Here is an 18,669-nt window from a genome sequence, read left to right as displayed (position 1 = left end):
AGTTTCCCTGTCAAATATACTTTTCCTACGAGGAAAATAAAAATCTCTTTTTTCAATTTCTTAAAAGTCTTGCAGTCAGATCCTATAAAAAACTTCAAAATGTGAATATTTATACCATGAAAGGTACTGCATGACAACGTTGCACAGGCATACATTTTGACAATCACCTCCTCACAATCCCTTTTTGTCAGGAAAATCAGATATTCACGTTATTATTTCTATTTTAACCATCCCTTTTGCTGTTTTTGTTCAGCACTGCAGCTTAGCACGTTTATCCTCTCAAGCTGTGATCGAGAAATCTACACTCATTCTTTGAGAACAATACTTGACATCCCTCATTCGCTCAGCTGGGTTGTGCATTCTTTGCTCATTACGTTTTTCAGTAATCAAGTTTCCATTCTTTTGTATAAAAAGACGGATGTATTGATCTTCTGTTGGTGTGGTGAGATTTGGTCTGACAGGTTGCTCTGGACAAACTGAAGCAGTTTTGGTGACGGAAATTTGGATTTCAGAAACTACTTTAAAACAAGTAAACTGACAGTGAGGTGATTTACTTGAATGCAGCCCTGATTGGAAAATTAAATATAAATATGATTTGCACAGAAAAATGAGACTATGATAGCACTTTTTCAAACTAATCAAAGGGGAAAAAAGAAAAAATGTTTAAAGTTTGAACATCTTGAGCTTCATTTTTCTTCCTCATCCTAGTATTGTCAGGTTGTCCTTTTCTGATTTTACATGTGAAAGGAAATTTATATTTTTATTTCAGATTATTGTTTATAAATAAAAATGAGAAAAAAACACTATAAATTAAAAACTAAAGAGAGAAGAATGTGATGAGTGATCGTGTTACTGTTTGCACTGGCATGAAAACGACGAGAACGACTGAATAGAAGATATCTGAGTAAGGAAACAGATTATCTGCACATATGGAAATGAGAACACAAGATGTACAAGAATGGTAATTAGTATAATCAGTCTCACTAAGATAAGAAAAAGAAGATTTTAATAAGTGAAACATTAATAACAAGAATCACAGAGATAAACCGTGTACTGCTTTACCTGAATGAACTCAAAAAATGGGTTAAACTGGGGTGTGCCACAGGAATGTGCCGATGTGTGCATTAGCGTAGACAACAGGACTGTCTTGTTTCCCTGATGTCACATAAAGCTGGATCAGAAGCCTTGGATCAGAAGATTTGGGTTAAAATAATGTGGACAATATGGTCTTAAGGATGGTTATGTGGTTAGTAATATTAACTGTTTATTGGTAAAGTTCATTCTTTTCTCCAACAATTAAGAGTTTGGATTTCATCTTTTTCATTTTTTGTAGTGCTTGCAACTGATAATCAACTATACTATAGTCATAATTACAGCCCGTGGAGAGCTTTGTCTCTCTTTAAGAGAACAAAGCAAGGTTTTTATCTGGCAAGGACATTTCAGGTCAAAGGAGCACATGTCATGAATGCCGTGTCAGGCAACTTTTACAAAAAGGTGAAGTTGCTGTTTTGTCAAATTATGTCAAATTACCCACTGTCCACAGTACACGGATTGCTATCTAAAACAAAATCAAAGTAGTAAAACAATTTTCTTTTCCAATTTATGAGCAGCTTTTGTCTTTTTATTATGGTGTTGTTCACACAGCCACAGCAGGAGGTTTGGCAGAGATTTTATGCCGGATGCCCTTCCTGACAACTCTATAATTAACCGGGCTGGGGACCAGCACAGGGACATGTAGGTTACATAGTTGGGGAGTAGCACAACAGGTCTTGCCCAAGGACCCACACTACGTAAGGTTGATCGCACACCCTGGAATTTGAACCCTGATTTCCCATGTGCTAGTCCTGCACTTAAGCAACTGAGCTATCCAGCCACTCTTGTCTTTTTATCATAAAAAAAATAAAAAGAGTCAAAACCTAATTTATTTACACTCATTTACATCTGACGACCCCCCTTTTTCGGTTAAAACTGTATGCAACACAGTAGCAAACACTTTTTTTTCACGTAAACATTAATCTTTTGAACCTCAGATCCATCATTATTTGGCTTATTAGTGCACCGCATGCTGTACTTCTGAATGAGAAAAAAAAGAAGTAAAACAAGCAAAATATAAACATCTAGACTTGCAAAGCTTCTGTACTCTGAGTAAGCAGAGATCAATTTACCCAAATCTACGTCCCCTGATGAAACTCATTATGCACCAGTGTGGGTGAGAATGTGTGCAATCTGTTGTGTGTGTATGAGAAGAAGTATTTGTGAGTAGACGGCTTTGAGGGATAGAGAGGCCCATCATTAAAAAATCATTTGTGCTTGTTAGCAGTTTGACAGGAAAAGTATAGGCAGCAGGACTCTGAATTATGCTGGTTGACTCTCCCTCATCCCACTGAGTAATTCTGCGCAGGAAGTAAAGCAGGCAGAACTTTGTGGATTTCATCGCTTGCAATTATGCTGCTTTTTCCAGATCAAATAGTTTATAGTCCGGGCCTCCCTTGGACTTGTCATTTTGAGCATTCAGGGGAGCACCAGCTCAGAACAAGTTCTTATTCGGCCTTTAGTGCCGAATTAGTGTACTGATTTGCACCTTGGTGGAACATGCATCAAAATCAGGAAGCAAACGGCGCTGTGCACTGTGGGTTCTTGGCAATTCCCTGAAATAGCTGAAATTATGGTTAATAACGGTAAAAGCTGTAGTTCTTTTTTCAGCATTAAAAAAGAAAACGGGAACCCATGGCTGATAGCTGTCAAAATGTGTCATTTCTTAATATTTTCCATTTTCATTTGCATCCAATTCAAAATTAATCTGCACTGCACTTTAGTAATCCTAAGAATATTAACTTTTCATTTGTTTTCTTTTATGTGAATTTTGAAGCAATAAAACATACATATACAATCCTTCTTTATCCCTTTTCCCTGTAAATGGGAGCTTAAGGAAAGAAATTTGGGATGTAAAAAAAAAGAGAAAAGAAAAAAAGGAAAAAGACTAAAGCTTCAAATAGACTGATAAAATGAACAATCTGTAACCTTACAAAAGTTACCTTTTAGTCAATCCACTGTATGGGAAAAATCATCTACATCGTAAACTCAATTAGAAGAAAAAAACTTTAATATTAAAAAGGAATAAGTAGCACACAAAGCTATAGGCCCAGTTTGTTTGTACTGCTCCTGCCCAACGCAAAAATAGATGATAAAAATATGGTTCCTGGAGTCAATGAGAATAAAAATGGAGTGAAAAAGGGAGGAAGCCAAGCTGATGACAAAAGGAGGAATGTTTAGATATAGCATAACGAGAGTGATGAAATTCCAGGTTGTGGTAAACACATTTTTCACCGGGTGGATATAGTCATTGGTGACAGAGCAATGGAGACGGAGGCACACAAACTAAGCGACATCGTTTACACCTGAATGTGAGCCAAATTTTAAAGCAGGAAAAACAAAATGAACAGAACACACAACTCAGGGTTAGTGGTAACTGATCTGATTAGCAGAAAAAAAAGGAATATTAAACTTATAAGAATAGCATTTTTAAATTTATAATAATTTTCTTTTATTTCCAAAAAAAAAAAATACAATTGAAAAAAGTCTATGTCTGTCAAGCTCCATGTTTCTGCACATAACCTTGCATTGTTTAAACTCTGACCTAGTGTTTGTTTCAGAATGTATCCAAAATGGGATGTGCATAGCTTAAAAAAGGATTTCTAAGTTATAATACAATAGCATAAGTAGTGATTATTGGTAAATTATGGCTGACAAAAAAAAAGTTCTTCTATTTTCTATTTTTTAGGTCTATATTTTTTGTATTTCAGGATAACGTGGGTTTTCATTCAGTCTGGCTTCATACAATATATTAGATCTTTTTTCCTTTTCAAAAAATAAAGCATTTTACCTTAATTGAGTTTAATGGAATTGGTGCTTGATTTATTTCTATTAATTCTTTTTGAGAATATTGCTTATAAGAGATGGAATATTCTGGCAAACATATACATTTTTCTTTTTATTTTACAATAAATGATCTTCAAACAGGAACAGATATATATCAGACGTAGAGATCAATTTATAAAATCTCATAATTAAAGTTTAATGATCCATATTTTTTAATGACTTTGTAAATGATTGTGTTTAAATGTAAACCTCTTCTGCTAGTAAGAATAATGAGTAGCTTGGGACCTAAGTTAAATACTTCCCAGATTCAGTTTTCATGAGGGGAAATCCTGAATAACAAATTAAAATCATGAATTAGAAATGAAACATTTGATCTTACTCTAACACTCAAGAAAAATGACCGCTTGATCACTGCTAGCAGTCCTTGTGCTTTTCTCAACGAAAGATTTTTTGGCTTTTGACACTTGGAGTTGTTGACTGGTAAAGTCCTCTCAAATATATATATATATATATATATATATATATATATATATATATATATTATATATAATGATAATCCAAGACAAACAGTGGAACTATTTAAATATTTATCGCCTATAGTTGGTGTTAACATGGGAAGTGATGATTAGCATGCAGCTGCACGCTACTCAAAGTCAGTGTTGGACAATTCTAAGCTTTCATGTTTGCAAGGGAGGTAACTTCAAGTTTACCGGATTGTATATATAAGATTTTTATCATTGTTAACCAGAAAGTGCTGCAAACACACAAATCACAAATCTGTATCTACATAAGGTTAAACTGTTAGTTGTCACCATAAGTTAGTACATTGATATAGTCAAGAATACTCCCTGTAGTTGAAAAAGGGAAAACATAGATTATTTGGCATGACAATAGGTCAGCAGTTCATACTGAACAAAAAGAAAACAAAGAAGAAAAAGACTTAAATCAGCTGCAACATCCACATGGAAGCCCCAAAAACATTTAACCAACCAGAGGTGCAAATCTTTTTTTTATCTTATCAGGTTAAAGACACCTGCTGCAGGTTACGTGTTCGGTCCAATCAAAAACAGAGCCATCAAAGACTTGAGTCAGACATGCCTAGTATAAAGCTAAAACTTGGATCCATGCTGCCTTGAATTAATGGTTAAGGGACAGCAATAGTGGTGTGATGGGGAGGGGGGTTCTTGACACACTTAAAGCCTCATAATATCAAATGAGAATACTTTACATGCTTTCATGAGCATCTATCCACACGATGTGACTTTTCAAACTTTTGAGTTCTCTGGACAAGCACTGCCAGTCCAGTAAGGCATGTTTAAAATGTGGTGCAGACTATCATGTAAGCAGTTCTGGTATTAGTAGACCGTGACATTGTGCTGTTCTAAAAGTTTCTGTCTTTTGGAAGACAGAAACCAAGACGTTGTATTAGTCCAACAAGCCTCCATAACAATATCATAAATCATAGTTTTACAGTAGAATACAGCATCGTAACAAAATGATTGATGCTGTTCCTTTAACCTTCCTGTTTTTATGACAGTGGCTCTGCTGAATATTTTTGAAATGTTTCCCTGCCACAATTAAAGTTTGCCAAATTATATTTAATACTTTAAGTTCTTTTATAAACAATTAAAAATACCTATTATGTTAACTTACAGTGTCACACATAAAAATAAACTTTTTAAAAAGGTGCAAGAACAAAACTTGTGAAGATCAGTGACTTTCTAAATTCTAAAAATCATAAAAAGCATTTTTATTACTTTAGTAAGTAAGAAAAAAAACCCTTCAACATTAAAGTCTTCATTCTAAAGTAATTATATAGTCTTTATTTTCCTCAGAGAAATAACAGTAAGCTTTGGTTGAAATCAATGGCAGTTTTGACTTTACTTTGGAAAACAATAAAACTGCAAAGATAAATGTAAGGATTTAAATGTGCACATAAAGAAATGGGCTGTTTCATTAAGTGGCTCCAAATAATCCATCTGCTGTTGTAGTGTTTTGTCTTTTAACTTTTCTTATATATCAAAGTACTTATTACTTGAACTGAATAAAGCTGTGGCTGTTGGATCTTTGCTTTAAAAAAAGGATGAAAGTACATAGAAGTGAACTCAAAAGAGCTCCTATGTGCAAACTCATATACCTATTATTTTACATGTGACATCCCATGAATGCCACATTTATGTCCTAGTCAAACGTTTCTCCCTCATGACACCCGTTCTTCTGAGCCCTTTTTGAAAACAGGGGGGGGGGGGGGGGTCCTTGCACCTCCTAATGAGAAGACCAAAATAGGTTTGACAAATGTCATCCAATCCTGGGCTAGTTTTACTCCTGCCAGAGGACAGTGGTCCAGGTCGAACAGGGCAGGACATGACACGACATGACACAACACCAAGCATAAAAAGGGGGTGGGAGTAGAGGGGCAGGATGCTGTCACAGTAAAATAGAAAAAAGTTGCTCCAGGCAGTGAAACACCTCTCATCCGTGAACAGCTCGCCAAAGAAACCGACAGAGAAAAATACCTCACTTTTAGTTCCAACGGTGAGCAGTCGCCTTACATACACTAAAGAAAGCAATGTCAAGCTGAAGGGCTTCTTTTAAATCGCTGAAACTTAGTTTGTCATGAAGAATATTATTGATATTTAAGAGTGTCAAGAAATGTTTTCATTTGAGAACAAGAGAGGAACTGAACTTTTAGAAGATCAAAGAACGTCAGGCTTTAATCAACCTTGAACTAGCATTAACAAAAAAAAACAAAACAAAAAAACTAGTAGCATACACCAAAAAGTGGTGATATTGCATTTCAACAGACAACATAGAAGATTTACCATGTCACAGTTAACTGTTTACATAGTGTAATGTCAGATTTTTTTGTAAAAATTACTCACGATTTAAAAACTGTATTTAATCTTGTAATTGGTCAGCTAAAAAAAATGTAAGTAATAATGACCTCATTTACCGTTTGAGCACAGTCTCCAGTCTTTGCAACCGTCTTGTTGACATGCATTGAAAACAGCATCATTACTTTTGTCTGTATGGGTTTCTATAACATCTCCACACAACGCATGCATATGCTATGCTATAATAGGCGCATAACAAGGTAAAACAAACAGTTCAACCTTGTCTTATTTCATTGCCAGAGGCAATGGAATAGGAATGAAATAGGAAAAAATAAATATTCTTAGAGACACAAAATGTGGCAAAGAACCGTGCATTCAAACGCTTGAGTTAACATTTACATTGTGAGACGAGGAAATGTGTTTAATTACAGCCTAGGATGCAAGTGACTCCACTAGGAGAGAAAGAACGAGTGAGGGACACACTTGATAACAGTGACATTTACAATCTGCCTCATTTATCAAAAGCTGCCAAGGCAGAGTCAAAAAGGGTCATTACATAGTAAACATAGATTAACTCAACTCTCACAAAGCTCACACGAATGTGTCTGATTAATGAATTTTCATTTTAGGAAAATTGCAGATGTCAGCATACGTCTTCTTGCTTTTGACCGTCCATTAATTGCCTTGTTTGCTGCCTAGTTCTGGTGTTTGCACGCAGTGCAGTGAGCATGGCTTGCATTAGTAATAAATAGCTGCCATTTTCAGTATTCTCTGTGTGTATAGTTTATAGGGTGTATCAATTTATCTATTATATCTACAAATCCATTTAAATTCCTACAATCCAACCAAATTAATGCACCTGAGGCTGTTTTTTAACTTAATTGACTTCTACAATATAAATCATTTTAAAGTGAAATAAATCAGTTATAATTTATATTGTGAAATTCCATTTGGATTGAGGCACAGTAGATTTATTTTATTATAATGCAAGGATGAACTATGACCACAGCAGACAACAGCAAAAAATGATTGTTCCGTCATTCTAGTCCAATGTGTGAATTTTGCAAAGACATGTGATCATACAGTGTGCTAGAATGTTCTAATAATATTTTGCTTGTATTATTTTAAAGTGGAAAACAACTTTATGAAACAAAAATGTGAATGGATTTGCCAGTAATTCTTGTTGTTCATTTGAACATATATTTAGTTTATCTTGCAAGAATTGCAAGGAAAACTTCACCTGCACTTACCCAGGAATTTACTACATATCTGAGTCACAGTGGTTGAATTTTTGGCTCAAGATGTCCTGGATTGAGTATAGGTCAGTATATTGGAGTGTTCACAATGATCCAATATCCACTATGATTATAGCAGCAACCACAAATTATGAAATTAATCAAATCGTTATTTAGATGAATAACCGTGTAACTATTTTTTTAAGAACATGCATCTTTTTCGTAAACGTCTTTTGAAACAACAGAAAATACCAAGAATTTTATGTTTTAAATTGTACAAAACTAAAAAGGACATTTAACGGTTCTCACCCTTTAAAACAAGCACACAGAACAATACATCACCGAGGAAAAATCCCATCCTCAAAAGTGTAAATACAAACTTTAAAATCAAATTCCTCTTGTACTTTTACCTTTTGAAACTTTTTGCATGTGTTGGGGCCACATATAGAGGAAAAACTCACATCAAAAGTTTGCCTTTGAATCGAGTGTCTGTGGAGATTGAGCGAGTGGGAGAGCACTGAGGACCGGAGGAGAGTTGCCCCCAGGATATTCTTCAAAATATTCTCCGCTCTGCTTCTGCTGCAGCTACAGGATGCTTTAGAGTGTCGGCAGCTGGCAGAGCAACAGAATGCCAGGGAGAAGACAAAGATAAAGAGGGTTCGGAGGGGAGCGATTGTGTTTAATCTACCTTCTTTTCTTTTTAATAGCATGCAGCTGCTTTGTACTCCCTTTGATCATCAGCAGTCCAGGTTGACTGTAACCCAGTGGAACGCATAGAAACACGTGTGAATGTGAGTGAAAAGAAAGAGAGAAGCATACAAATGACACATTCTTCTGTCTTGTTTTCCTCCTATTATTTCCTCTACCAGAGTTCAGCGCTCCAATAGAATTGAATCACATCCCAGTCTGCAACTGCAGCTAACTGGTCTTTAGAACTTTTCACAAGCAAATGCTTCTCTTCTGAACACATGACGGCATTGGCTACTCTGAGCAACACGAGTAAGAACGTGTTTTAGAGGAAGGAGCCAGTGTGACTTCAGAGGTAAAAATCCTTACTAGTTTCCTTCTGTCAAGGCAAATGTATGCCAATTTAAACCCAGAAGAGCTGAAACATCACTGCTTATAGGCACCAGAGAACCTCAATTTAATAGCATGCACTGTGTCACTGCAGTAGTGGAAGTGACAAGGAGGAACTCTGCCAGTTTCCTTCTAACTTAAGTCTCATGCACCTGTAAGGGGGTTGACCAATACCAGTGCTGTGTTTTTTTTGGGGTTTCCCTTAACCATGGAGGGTCGTAAAGAGGAGTAACCAAGTAACCAGTTCAAAGGGACTGCAGGTGTGTCTTGTAGTTCCCTTGAGGTCCATATGGCCACTTTAAGGGATGTTGTTGAACAAAAAAAATGGTGTGCGTGTGGTAAATGTATTGTGAAGTATTAGTAAGGTAATTTAAGTTTCACACACCCATGAGGTACAGGTGATGTCGTACAGTGCCCTTTTGCCACAGTCTAGTTGTTAGTTATACAATAGTCTCAACTACCCTTAATACGGGGTGACAGTAGGAAAAAAATGTGCAAGGAGCCCATACTCATCACATGAACAGCACTTACAGGGGTTGTCAATAAAATGAAAAATCTGTACGACACAATTGCATCTGACTTTGTTCACCCTTACATTACCGTTGCGTGTTGTATAAGTGTTCACTCTGAAATGTTGCTCCCAACATGCCCGTAGAAATAAATTTTGCATAAGAAATTAATGTGAGATACCGTAGACTATCAAGTACTGCTGTGATTAAAAAAGAAGAACCTATAGATTTTACATTTTTAGTAACTGGCTTTAAATTTCTAATCAGAAAGATTAGTACCAATTAGAATAGGGAATAATGGCTGACTTTTGGTGATGTCGTTTGGTGCACGATTACTTGTGGTCTACTGCTGCCCATTTTCTGCACAATCTCACCTGTTGGACCTGAAGTTGCGTAGTGTTTACTTCAGCAACTGTTGCATTTTATCACTTCAAAACTCTTCTGATCTCTTTAATCAAGTAGGCATTTTCACCCAGTGAACTTCCACTAACTGGATCCTCCAATCTTTCTTTTTTTTTCTGGAGTGTATTCTATTATAGTTTTTTATAAAAAGCCAAAATCAATAGCTTTTGAAATTCTACCATTAGTTCAAAGTCACTTAAATCGCTTTCTGGTGTTACATTTGAACTCCTGTGGAACATCCTAAACACTTCTCTGGGCTTCTCTGAAAGCCTATGTTTTGGCTGTAATTGTATTAATTAACCACTATCATCTTAATTGAATTATTTTGAAAGAGCTGGGGCTATTTCCTTGTCTAAAAGTGGTTCCCTTTAAAGAGAAGGGAGGGACGAAAGAAACAAAACAGTCTTTTCTGCAGATTGCCATGCCAAATTAGGAGTTGCAGAGTTTGGAAGACGAATCAGTCTGTTGATTTATGACTTTGCAATCAACAAAGTAGCTTTCATGGTTTCTAAGATCCTCTCTTCTGTAAAACATTCACATTCTATCAGAACCCTAAAAGTGAGTCAAACCTATGGCACCCATGTAAGGAGATAAAACCTGTCTGTAAAATCAAGAATGATGAAGCACTGCATGAACTTGCACTCAATTCCCCGGAGAGCCCCTAAACCTAACAAATGTGTGATGTGACGACCAAAGCAACGATTGAGGAACAGCAAGAGCCAGCAGTGAAGGGATGGGCAAAGGAGAATCTGACAGAATAAAAGCAGACATGAAAGTGAGGAAGAAAGGTGAGAAACAGAAAGAGCCAGGCAAAAGTGAGAGGGGACAGTAGATGATGCTGAGTGTTGTCCAGGCAGGAAGGTAGGCAAGTGGGTGGCCGATTCTCAGTGTGGCATCTGGCCCTGGGGGCAAAACAGCAGAGGAGAATGCAGAGGGCCTCATTTAGATCCCTCTGAAAGGAAAGGCCAAAGCTTTGAAACACTACAGAGGCTGTGATAATGCCTGCTGCCCAAGAGTGAACCTGGCGGGATGACACGCCCCAAGGATGTGCTAAATGGGAGGAAAAAAAAAAAAAGGGGACTGGAGCTGAGATATAGTGCAAGATAGAATTTTTGCTGAACAAAATAGGAGAGCTCAGTGGAGTATCCAGTAATGATGTTGATCATTTTTTCAAGTCCCCCCAAAATTGATATTTTTATACCATACATTTACAGAATGTGTCAAATGAAAGCTAAAGACTGTGCTTGGGATTTGAGCTTGTGCGTTATTGGCAGCACTGATGGCTTCAAATATTCTGCTTTGTGGCGTTAAATAGCGAACACTTGTAATGAGCTTTCCAGGCTGCTGAGTGTTATGTTGTGGGAAGAATGTGTTGTTTGGCTGTGCTTCTCCAAGCAGACTAGGTAATAAGTGTATAATGGGGAAACAGTGCAGCTGAGTTGCAATGAAAGTGGGGGTTCTGTTGGACGACCAACGGAACTTGTTTTACTGGAATGTGTGAGGAGCCGTTTAGAACAGCTAGTTTTTCAACACTGAAAATAAACAAATAAAAGAATTGTAAAATTTGCATCAAAATATTTATCCCAATCAAATGCTTTAAATATATTATATATATATATATATATATATATATTTTTTGCTTATTCTTTTTTTTGACTGCATGTTTCATGATTTTATCCCACAATGTGACTTGCATGTATTTTAAAACCCACCCGTGTGTCAATTTTAGGGGGGGGGGGGGGGGGGGGGGGGCTATGAGCATACCGAAAGTATTAATGCTTAAACAGCTGATTTCTATGGATTTTTTTACCCACAATTCAAACTAAGTTACTGTGTAATTCTTAATTGACAAATGAATTTGCAATTTGTTAATACAGTTTGAAAAGGCATTATTCAATTCGCTATTGCATGTGCATTTCACACCTGCAATGAGAAAATACATTGTTCAATTTCAAAAAAATTACTATTCAATCTTTACTATTTTTATTACAAATTTTTTTTAAATAAATTATTTTCAGGTAGAAAGTTGCAATTTGCCACAGGTTAAAGCTAAACATAAAATTCTGTGTATTAACCAAAACTAGACTTCATATACTCTTTTTACTAGGAGAAGACATATAGTACCTTTTTGGTGAAAACTAAATCTGAGTTTATGTTTACTAAATGCGCTGAGCTTCAAATGTTTAGAACGATAATTAATGACAAAAATATCTTTATTTTTTATTCTTAATCGTTTTTTCTTTGGCTTTTATGGCCCGATTTCTAATGAGTCAAATAAAAAGCCTAAGACAATAAACACAGTTGAATCAGCAGCTCTTTTACTGACAAAAACACTTTTTTTTCTCACCTTGCCTGCTTTGCTGTTATACATATGATGCTTGTCAGTGGGGTTTCCATAGTCAGCTGTTCTAACATTAGACTCAGAAATATAAAGCTAAGAGTTCATTTGGCCTTATTGAGATTGGTACTTCACAACTGAGAACTTACCTTTTTTACAGTGATTAAAATCACATTATTTAACAATATGTTTGAGTCTCTAGCTCTGCCTTTCTTTGATTAGTCAGATGTTTACCCATATGTTGCGCACAGCTGTCCAGTGTGTGTTGGTTTTTATTCTAATTCATGTAGCTGCTGCTGATGGCAATACATGCAATTACATTTTTATAACATTTTCTGAATGCTTAAAAGCTGAAAGCCTACATGTTACAATAAAAAGATACAGACAAACGAATGAAATTAAACTTTTACTTGTTGTGGATTTTTTTTTTAAATTGTGTCATTTTTTTCCACCCCTTAAAGAGAAAAGTGCTAAAAAATATGAACGTGCAAACATATAAATATATAGGGCACCTAAAAGACTAATATAAATTTCTGTATACTTCTTAAAGGAAATGTTCTTCATTATTAGTATATATGCCTCAGGACAACCTTGATTTAACTTTGCATACATATTCAGATACCGTTTGTACCCAATGTTCACGTGGGGAAATTTGAGACAGTCCTATTCCAGAATAATCAACCGCTTCAAACTTCTAGAAATAGTTTTTAAAAACTGAGATGCACCATGCACATCAGTTTTTAAAGATAACACATTTCTCAATATAAAAATGTTTGCTCCAGGCAATTTATGATTGTTATATTATCGGGTAAAGGGCTTTGACTTTGAGATCCTTGTTTTGTCCCAACTGGAGAACACATTCTCTTCTTTTTTATTTGCTATACATAATTTTAATGACTATGAATTAGTTGAATTATGGCGAAATATGTACCTCATTACACTAAATGTGCATTTACGAGTGTCTACGCTCAATGACACGTGGATATGATAAGGCCGGTAAGTGTGGGTCGATATGCTTTAAAACACTGCAGCTCTGTAAATTGGCTTTTGCTACAGACAACCATTAAAGCAAAAATAACAGTCTGAAAATAGCTTCAGCTGACCGTGAAACTTCTTAAACATATGCAGAGACATCATGATAGCTCACCCAACCACAAGAAAAACATCATTACAGTTTTTTATGTTGATTCTGTTGTCTAATCTAACTATCAGCCATTTGACATGGCAAATCTTTTAAGCATTGCCCAACTTTTAATGCATTCCCTTACATGTTTAAGATTAGCTACTGCTATTATGACATGTGAAATTTCCTCACACATTTTTACTGTCTTATCTGTTAATTTCAAGATATCCTAACCAAGGTGACACTGTTACAAGTTCTTTTATGTATCTGTTATAAAATGTGTAGCTGCGAGATTAGGAAAAGTCTGTCTACTGCCACTCTCTATCTTTCTCACTCACTTCTAACTCCTTCTCTTTCTCCATCGTTCCAATATTACTCCTCCTCCCATAGTGTCACAGTCCATATGGTGCTGCAACACTGTTGGTCTCCTGTGGCCACACTTCCCACGATGCATCTGTGGCTCTGGGCTTTTGATGCAGCCGATAGGCTGAGAGGACTGTGGTATCGACCAGCTATCGCCTGGTGTGAGGTCAGCTCAGTGCAGCATTGGTGTGTGTCCGAGCAGCACACATCACTGACTTTCAGTCTATCAGGGATTCTGCCAATCAATCCTCAATTATCTGCTCTTGGCTTTGCCTCCAGAGAGTTTCTTGTGTTTTTGTGTTGTATTCATTTCTTTAAAACACAGTTTTTCCATTGTGAGTGTGCTATTGAATTTTTTTTTTCCTGAACTACTGTCAGATTGATCAATTTCTCTAATTTCTTGAAACCACGTATGGTAAGTCATCAGACCTTGGCAGCAAGTTTTCCTTTTGAAACTATAATGACAAAGGCCCATTTGGAAAATATCAAGGACAATTTGCTCCGTCTTTTTTTTCTAGGCTTTTTTACGAGTATTTCACTCTGCCCGTTCCATTTTTTGTGGTGCTCTGAGCAGGCTCCCTCTTCCGTCTGTGTCCATGTAGAGAAAACAGAGCTTAACAGAGATCAATCCCATTGAGTCTAGCTCCTTTCACTAGCCAAAAATCAATACCTTCTGTTTCATGTCCTACTGCAAACTACTCACATGCACATATATGCACAGACACACACAAACCCGCTGTAAAGAGTGGCTGTAAGAACTGACCCATCCCTTTAGAAGTGACCTATCGGCCTATTGGCTAACTTGCTCGCCGGGGGATACAGAAGTTCATTATGACAGCCTTACTAGAGCCAAAAGGTCTGCCTTGGCATTCTTTGGCAAAGCAGCATTTATGGCATTTGATTAAATTAGCAGTTCACTAAAGAAGCTCTTTAAAAACACAGTCTGTCTTCAAAGCGAATAAAGACAGAAACCTTTTATGGAACCACACAACGATGAGAGCATTCAGTGTGTGAGAAAAGAAGTCTACGCGTTGATCTGAACATAACTACAAAGGCACAGGAACTAAGCATGGCTCAAGTGTTGGAATACAAAATGATGGTACACATAGCTTGAAAAAGATTTTGCAGAAACCATCTTGAGACTGCTTGGTTTTGCATTTCAGCATCAATTAGCAATTTTCATTATCAGCATAATTGCTCAAACAAAGCCTGTAAAAGTCTCTTTTTCAAGGCTAATAGAAGTTTTATGCAGATGATCTTTGATTGATTAGGCAAATTTTATGACACTTTTGGGGGAATTGTATTGTCTCAGGAATAGAAGAAACTTTTTATCTCCCAAAAAATAGAAGTCTTGTGGCAACAATCAGAAAGAACATGTGCCTCAAAGACCATCCTGCAATATTTAACATTTGCATGAAATGTGTATCTGTTGAATTTTAGCTGTCTTGAGGTCTCGGCAGGTGGACTTTAAAAAATACATATTTTTAATCTTTTGGGACAGCTTTGCTTCATCTCCATCTGAAGCCAGTCCAATTTCTAGTTGGATTTACCTGAGGGATCAGGGTTGGTTTGTTCTAGATACCTACCTTGCCTGGAGTACTCATCAGCCTCGTGATGTACCAGGTCAGTCATGCAGCCGCTGTAGTGAAGCCTTTGCTCGTGGTCGTAGGCTTTTAGAGTCTCACTGGAGCTGTATGACTTCTGGGTTGGTACACGGCACTCGTCTGCATTAAGGGAAGAGGTGTTGTACTGGGAATCTTTGGAACAACGACCCCCAGTCATGGAGCGTTGCCGATGGTCCTTCAAATCCATGCTGGTGTTGAGTTAGCAGGGTGTGAATTCAGGGAACAATTGAGGTGGACAATGAGCAAAAGGAAAGAGCAGTGAGGGGCCTTCTAAAAAGCTTTGGTGATGTCAATCTCTGCTTGAGTCACCTGGAAGACAGAGATAGGAAAAGGAGGAGGTGGACAGAGAGGAAAAGACAGAGAAAGGTTGGAAGAAAATTAATGGATATTCTGCTGTGACTCACTCTTGTCTTGCACTCCCCGTAGAACATACAGAAGACTTGGGTAAGAGGCAGCACTTTGAATGGACATTTGAGCAACCAGGCAAATATACAACACATTGGAGTATTGACGTGGGATAAGTAAGGCTATTGTGGGGAGAAACAGAGCTGCCAGCCCTGTGGTCCTCAGAGAAAGTCACTGATCGACCGCGCTGATGAAAAATGGTCAGCCACCATTCAAATCTATTGCATAAAATGGGCAGGGACTTAAACATGAGCCAGTCAACTCAAACGTATGCATTAAAACTACAAAAGTGAACGGAAGGCCAAGAAAAGCCAAATGAAATCACTGCAGATTATCCCTAGATTAGAAAAAACAAAACAAAGGGCAACAAAAAAAAGGCAAATGTGTGCAACAGGAAGAGCGGAAGAAGAGGAGAAATGACTCAAGGGCATTTGAACCCTTTCCCTCATTATCAAAGTGAGAATGAATCTGGTTCCCTCTGAGGCTGTAAGCAATAATCAAACACACCCACCGACATCCACCTCCCAATGCACACTCACTGAAAATAAAGTAAGACAGTCCATTGTTTTTCCTACACTTGACACAGCTTGATAATGGTTACCCAAGTGAACAGGCCAATTGTGACATTACATCCTCCATGCTAACACCTAGTTGAGATGTTTCTGTTGCAAAACCAGCTGATTTTCTACTTCAACCTTAAGCTTGTGTCTGCCAATTACACATGATTATGATCTTAATAAATATGATTCTGGTGGAGAGGCCTGAAGCAATGAGTTACACTAAGACCTAAAGATCAAAGTACAATAATACAAGAAGGAGCAGTAATTGACAGGAACTCTTCCAGCAGTAGGCTGGACATGATATTTATGGCAATAAATAGGTCATGCTTCGTTTTATTACTCGAGGCTGAGAAGTCTGATCCACCCACTGCATTACAGCTTAGCATTGTGTTCTCATCACAATTCCTGTTAGTCTGCAAAGTGTTTAGCAACATCAGTGCAAGAAAGGGTATATCTGAACAACAGGCCTCATTTGATTTAGAATATATGATGTAACTAATTATGCACTGGATTAGAGCAAGATTGAAAGTGGTTGGGGGAAAAAATAAAATGCTACTGAATGTGAGGCAATCTGTTCAACAAGGGCTCATTTTAAAATGCTTGGAAGGTAGTATTGAAAAGTGCTCTGGTATGTCCATTGATTAACAGTAGGTATTAAGTCTCATAAAGACCTCATTATGCTCAGGCATCCATCACAGAAGCTATTAGAGCTCAACCTTAATGTATTTGTACTTTGAATGAGGGACAAGGAAACAAAGTAGAGTACTGGCTTAGGAAATGTAGACACATTCTGACCACTGTTGTGGAAACAATGGGGAGCTCAGTTTGAGCTATGAATGTGTCTCTGTTTCTGTATGTGATACATTATGGCTGTGTTAAAGAAATAGTTCAGTTTTGAGAAATTGCAATTACTTTCCAAATAAAATGTTTTCCATCAATCAAGAATCCCTTTTGAGTAGAACCTAACCACAAATTCCCCATGCCCCACCCGGATGGACCATAGATGTGTATAACTGTATCCACGTTCTATACTGGTCAAATTGTTCTAAAGCCACAGCAGATTTCCACACGTTTCTCGCTTTTGATCCTACCACTAAGAGGAGAATCTGATTTTTGCTGCTTCTATCCTGAATGCCCGGTTTCCCTCCCATCGGATTATGGTAATCTGAAACACACTACCAAGTGGGGTGTAATGATCAATCACTAACTGCGTTTTCATGCACAAAAGTGATTGGAAAGTCATGTAAACACGACGTTCGTAATAGTCTGCCCCGATCAGACTCGTTTGGATCAAAATTCTGTCTGATCGAGATAGGTGGGTTATGCCGATTGTTGATCCGATCGTTGTACATGTAAACGCTTCATTCCGATCGAGCGCGGTCTGGGCGCGGCTGCCGGTGGACTGAGCGAGCTGTGTCTCTGAGCAGAGCAGCTGGACTTATAGCTTTGTGTTTGAGGGGAGGATGCTTTGTTACATGTGGGAGGCTTCGGACTGTGATCCATCCTGCAGCTCAAGGTGAACGAGCTGCTGAAGTCAGGAGAACCGTGTCTCCCGGTAGAACTGTGTCTCCAAGCAGAGCTCGGTCTGCCAGCTCACACACCGGCTTTGGGGCGGTGTCAGTGTGTGAGATTTTCAAAGCAGAAATGCAGCTCAGTCCTTAGAAACCACCATTAGAGTCCAATCTGTGAAAACATTTGAAATTTGGCAAACCCATGTGATCATGTTCTAATAATGTTCAGTGCATTTATCTCTAGAATAATTGGAAAGGATGAAAAGTGGTAAGAACTCAAGGACAATAGTTGATCGACCCAATGACTTTACAGAGTATATTGAACATTGAATCTTAGAAAATAATAATAATTAATAAATATTAGGACCAGTGTATAGTGCAAAGTCTTTACATTTTTCAATTTGATCCAAGTCTTTCAATGGTGGAGCCTTTGTGAAATGTTGGTTTCAATGTCATATGATGGGTCTTCTATTGATTTTTTTTATTCTTCATCCATGAAAGGTGAATTAAATAGAAACTTTAGTTAAGCTAGTTTGTTTGGGTCAAGTCATGGTGTTTTGGAAGGAAGCTAGCCATGGTTTTCAGCTGGTGGTTTAGTGTTTTCCTTAAGAATAATGACACAGTGGCGGAAGGATTCCCCAAAGGTCCATGGGTTTGATGTTTCCATGTTGTCTTCAAACTCTGAAGATCAAAAGGTATCAATGTACTTGTCTGAGTTTTTATTCATAAAAAGGTGTTTGGAATTGCAATTAACAAAGACGATCATCTCATTTATATAAGCCTTTCTATTAATGACTTCTATTGTTCA

General features: G+C 37.3%; 1 protein-coding gene and 1 long non-coding RNA gene across 13 annotated transcripts in view; one reads left to right on the top strand and one right to left on the bottom strand.

Annotated features, from left to right (window-relative positions):
* LOC110015706 (uncharacterized) overlaps positions 1 to 18,669 on the top strand; it is a 117,893-nt gene that overhangs the window by 23,725 nt on the left and 75,499 nt on the right. The gene's annotated exons all lie outside the window — the stretch shown is intronic.
* The window catches only part of tenm2a (teneurin transmembrane protein 2a), a 232,788-nt gene that overhangs the window by 155,320 nt on the left and 58,799 nt on the right, over positions 1 to 18,669 (bottom strand). For all 12 annotated transcript variants that reach the window (XM_020706716.3, XM_078953682.1, XM_020706715.3 and 9 more), the window contains one exon: positions 15,347 to 15,694. In XM_020706716.3, coding sequence (XP_020562375.1) covers positions 15,347 to 15,572 — 226 coding nt within the window. In that variant the 5' untranslated portion in view covers positions 15,573 to 15,694. The remainder of the gene's footprint in view (positions 1 to 15,346; positions 15,695 to 18,669) is intronic.

The sequence above is a fragment of the Oryzias latipes genome, chromosome 10 (assembly GCF_053564925.1).
Source record: "Oryzias latipes strain Hd-rR chromosome 10, Olatipes_Hd-rR_3.1".
Lineage (NCBI taxonomy): Eukaryota > Metazoa > Chordata > Actinopteri > Beloniformes > Adrianichthyidae > Oryzias > Oryzias latipes.
The sequence above is the reverse complement of the archived record's forward strand: the minus strand, read 5'-3'. Positions and strand labels throughout refer to the sequence as shown.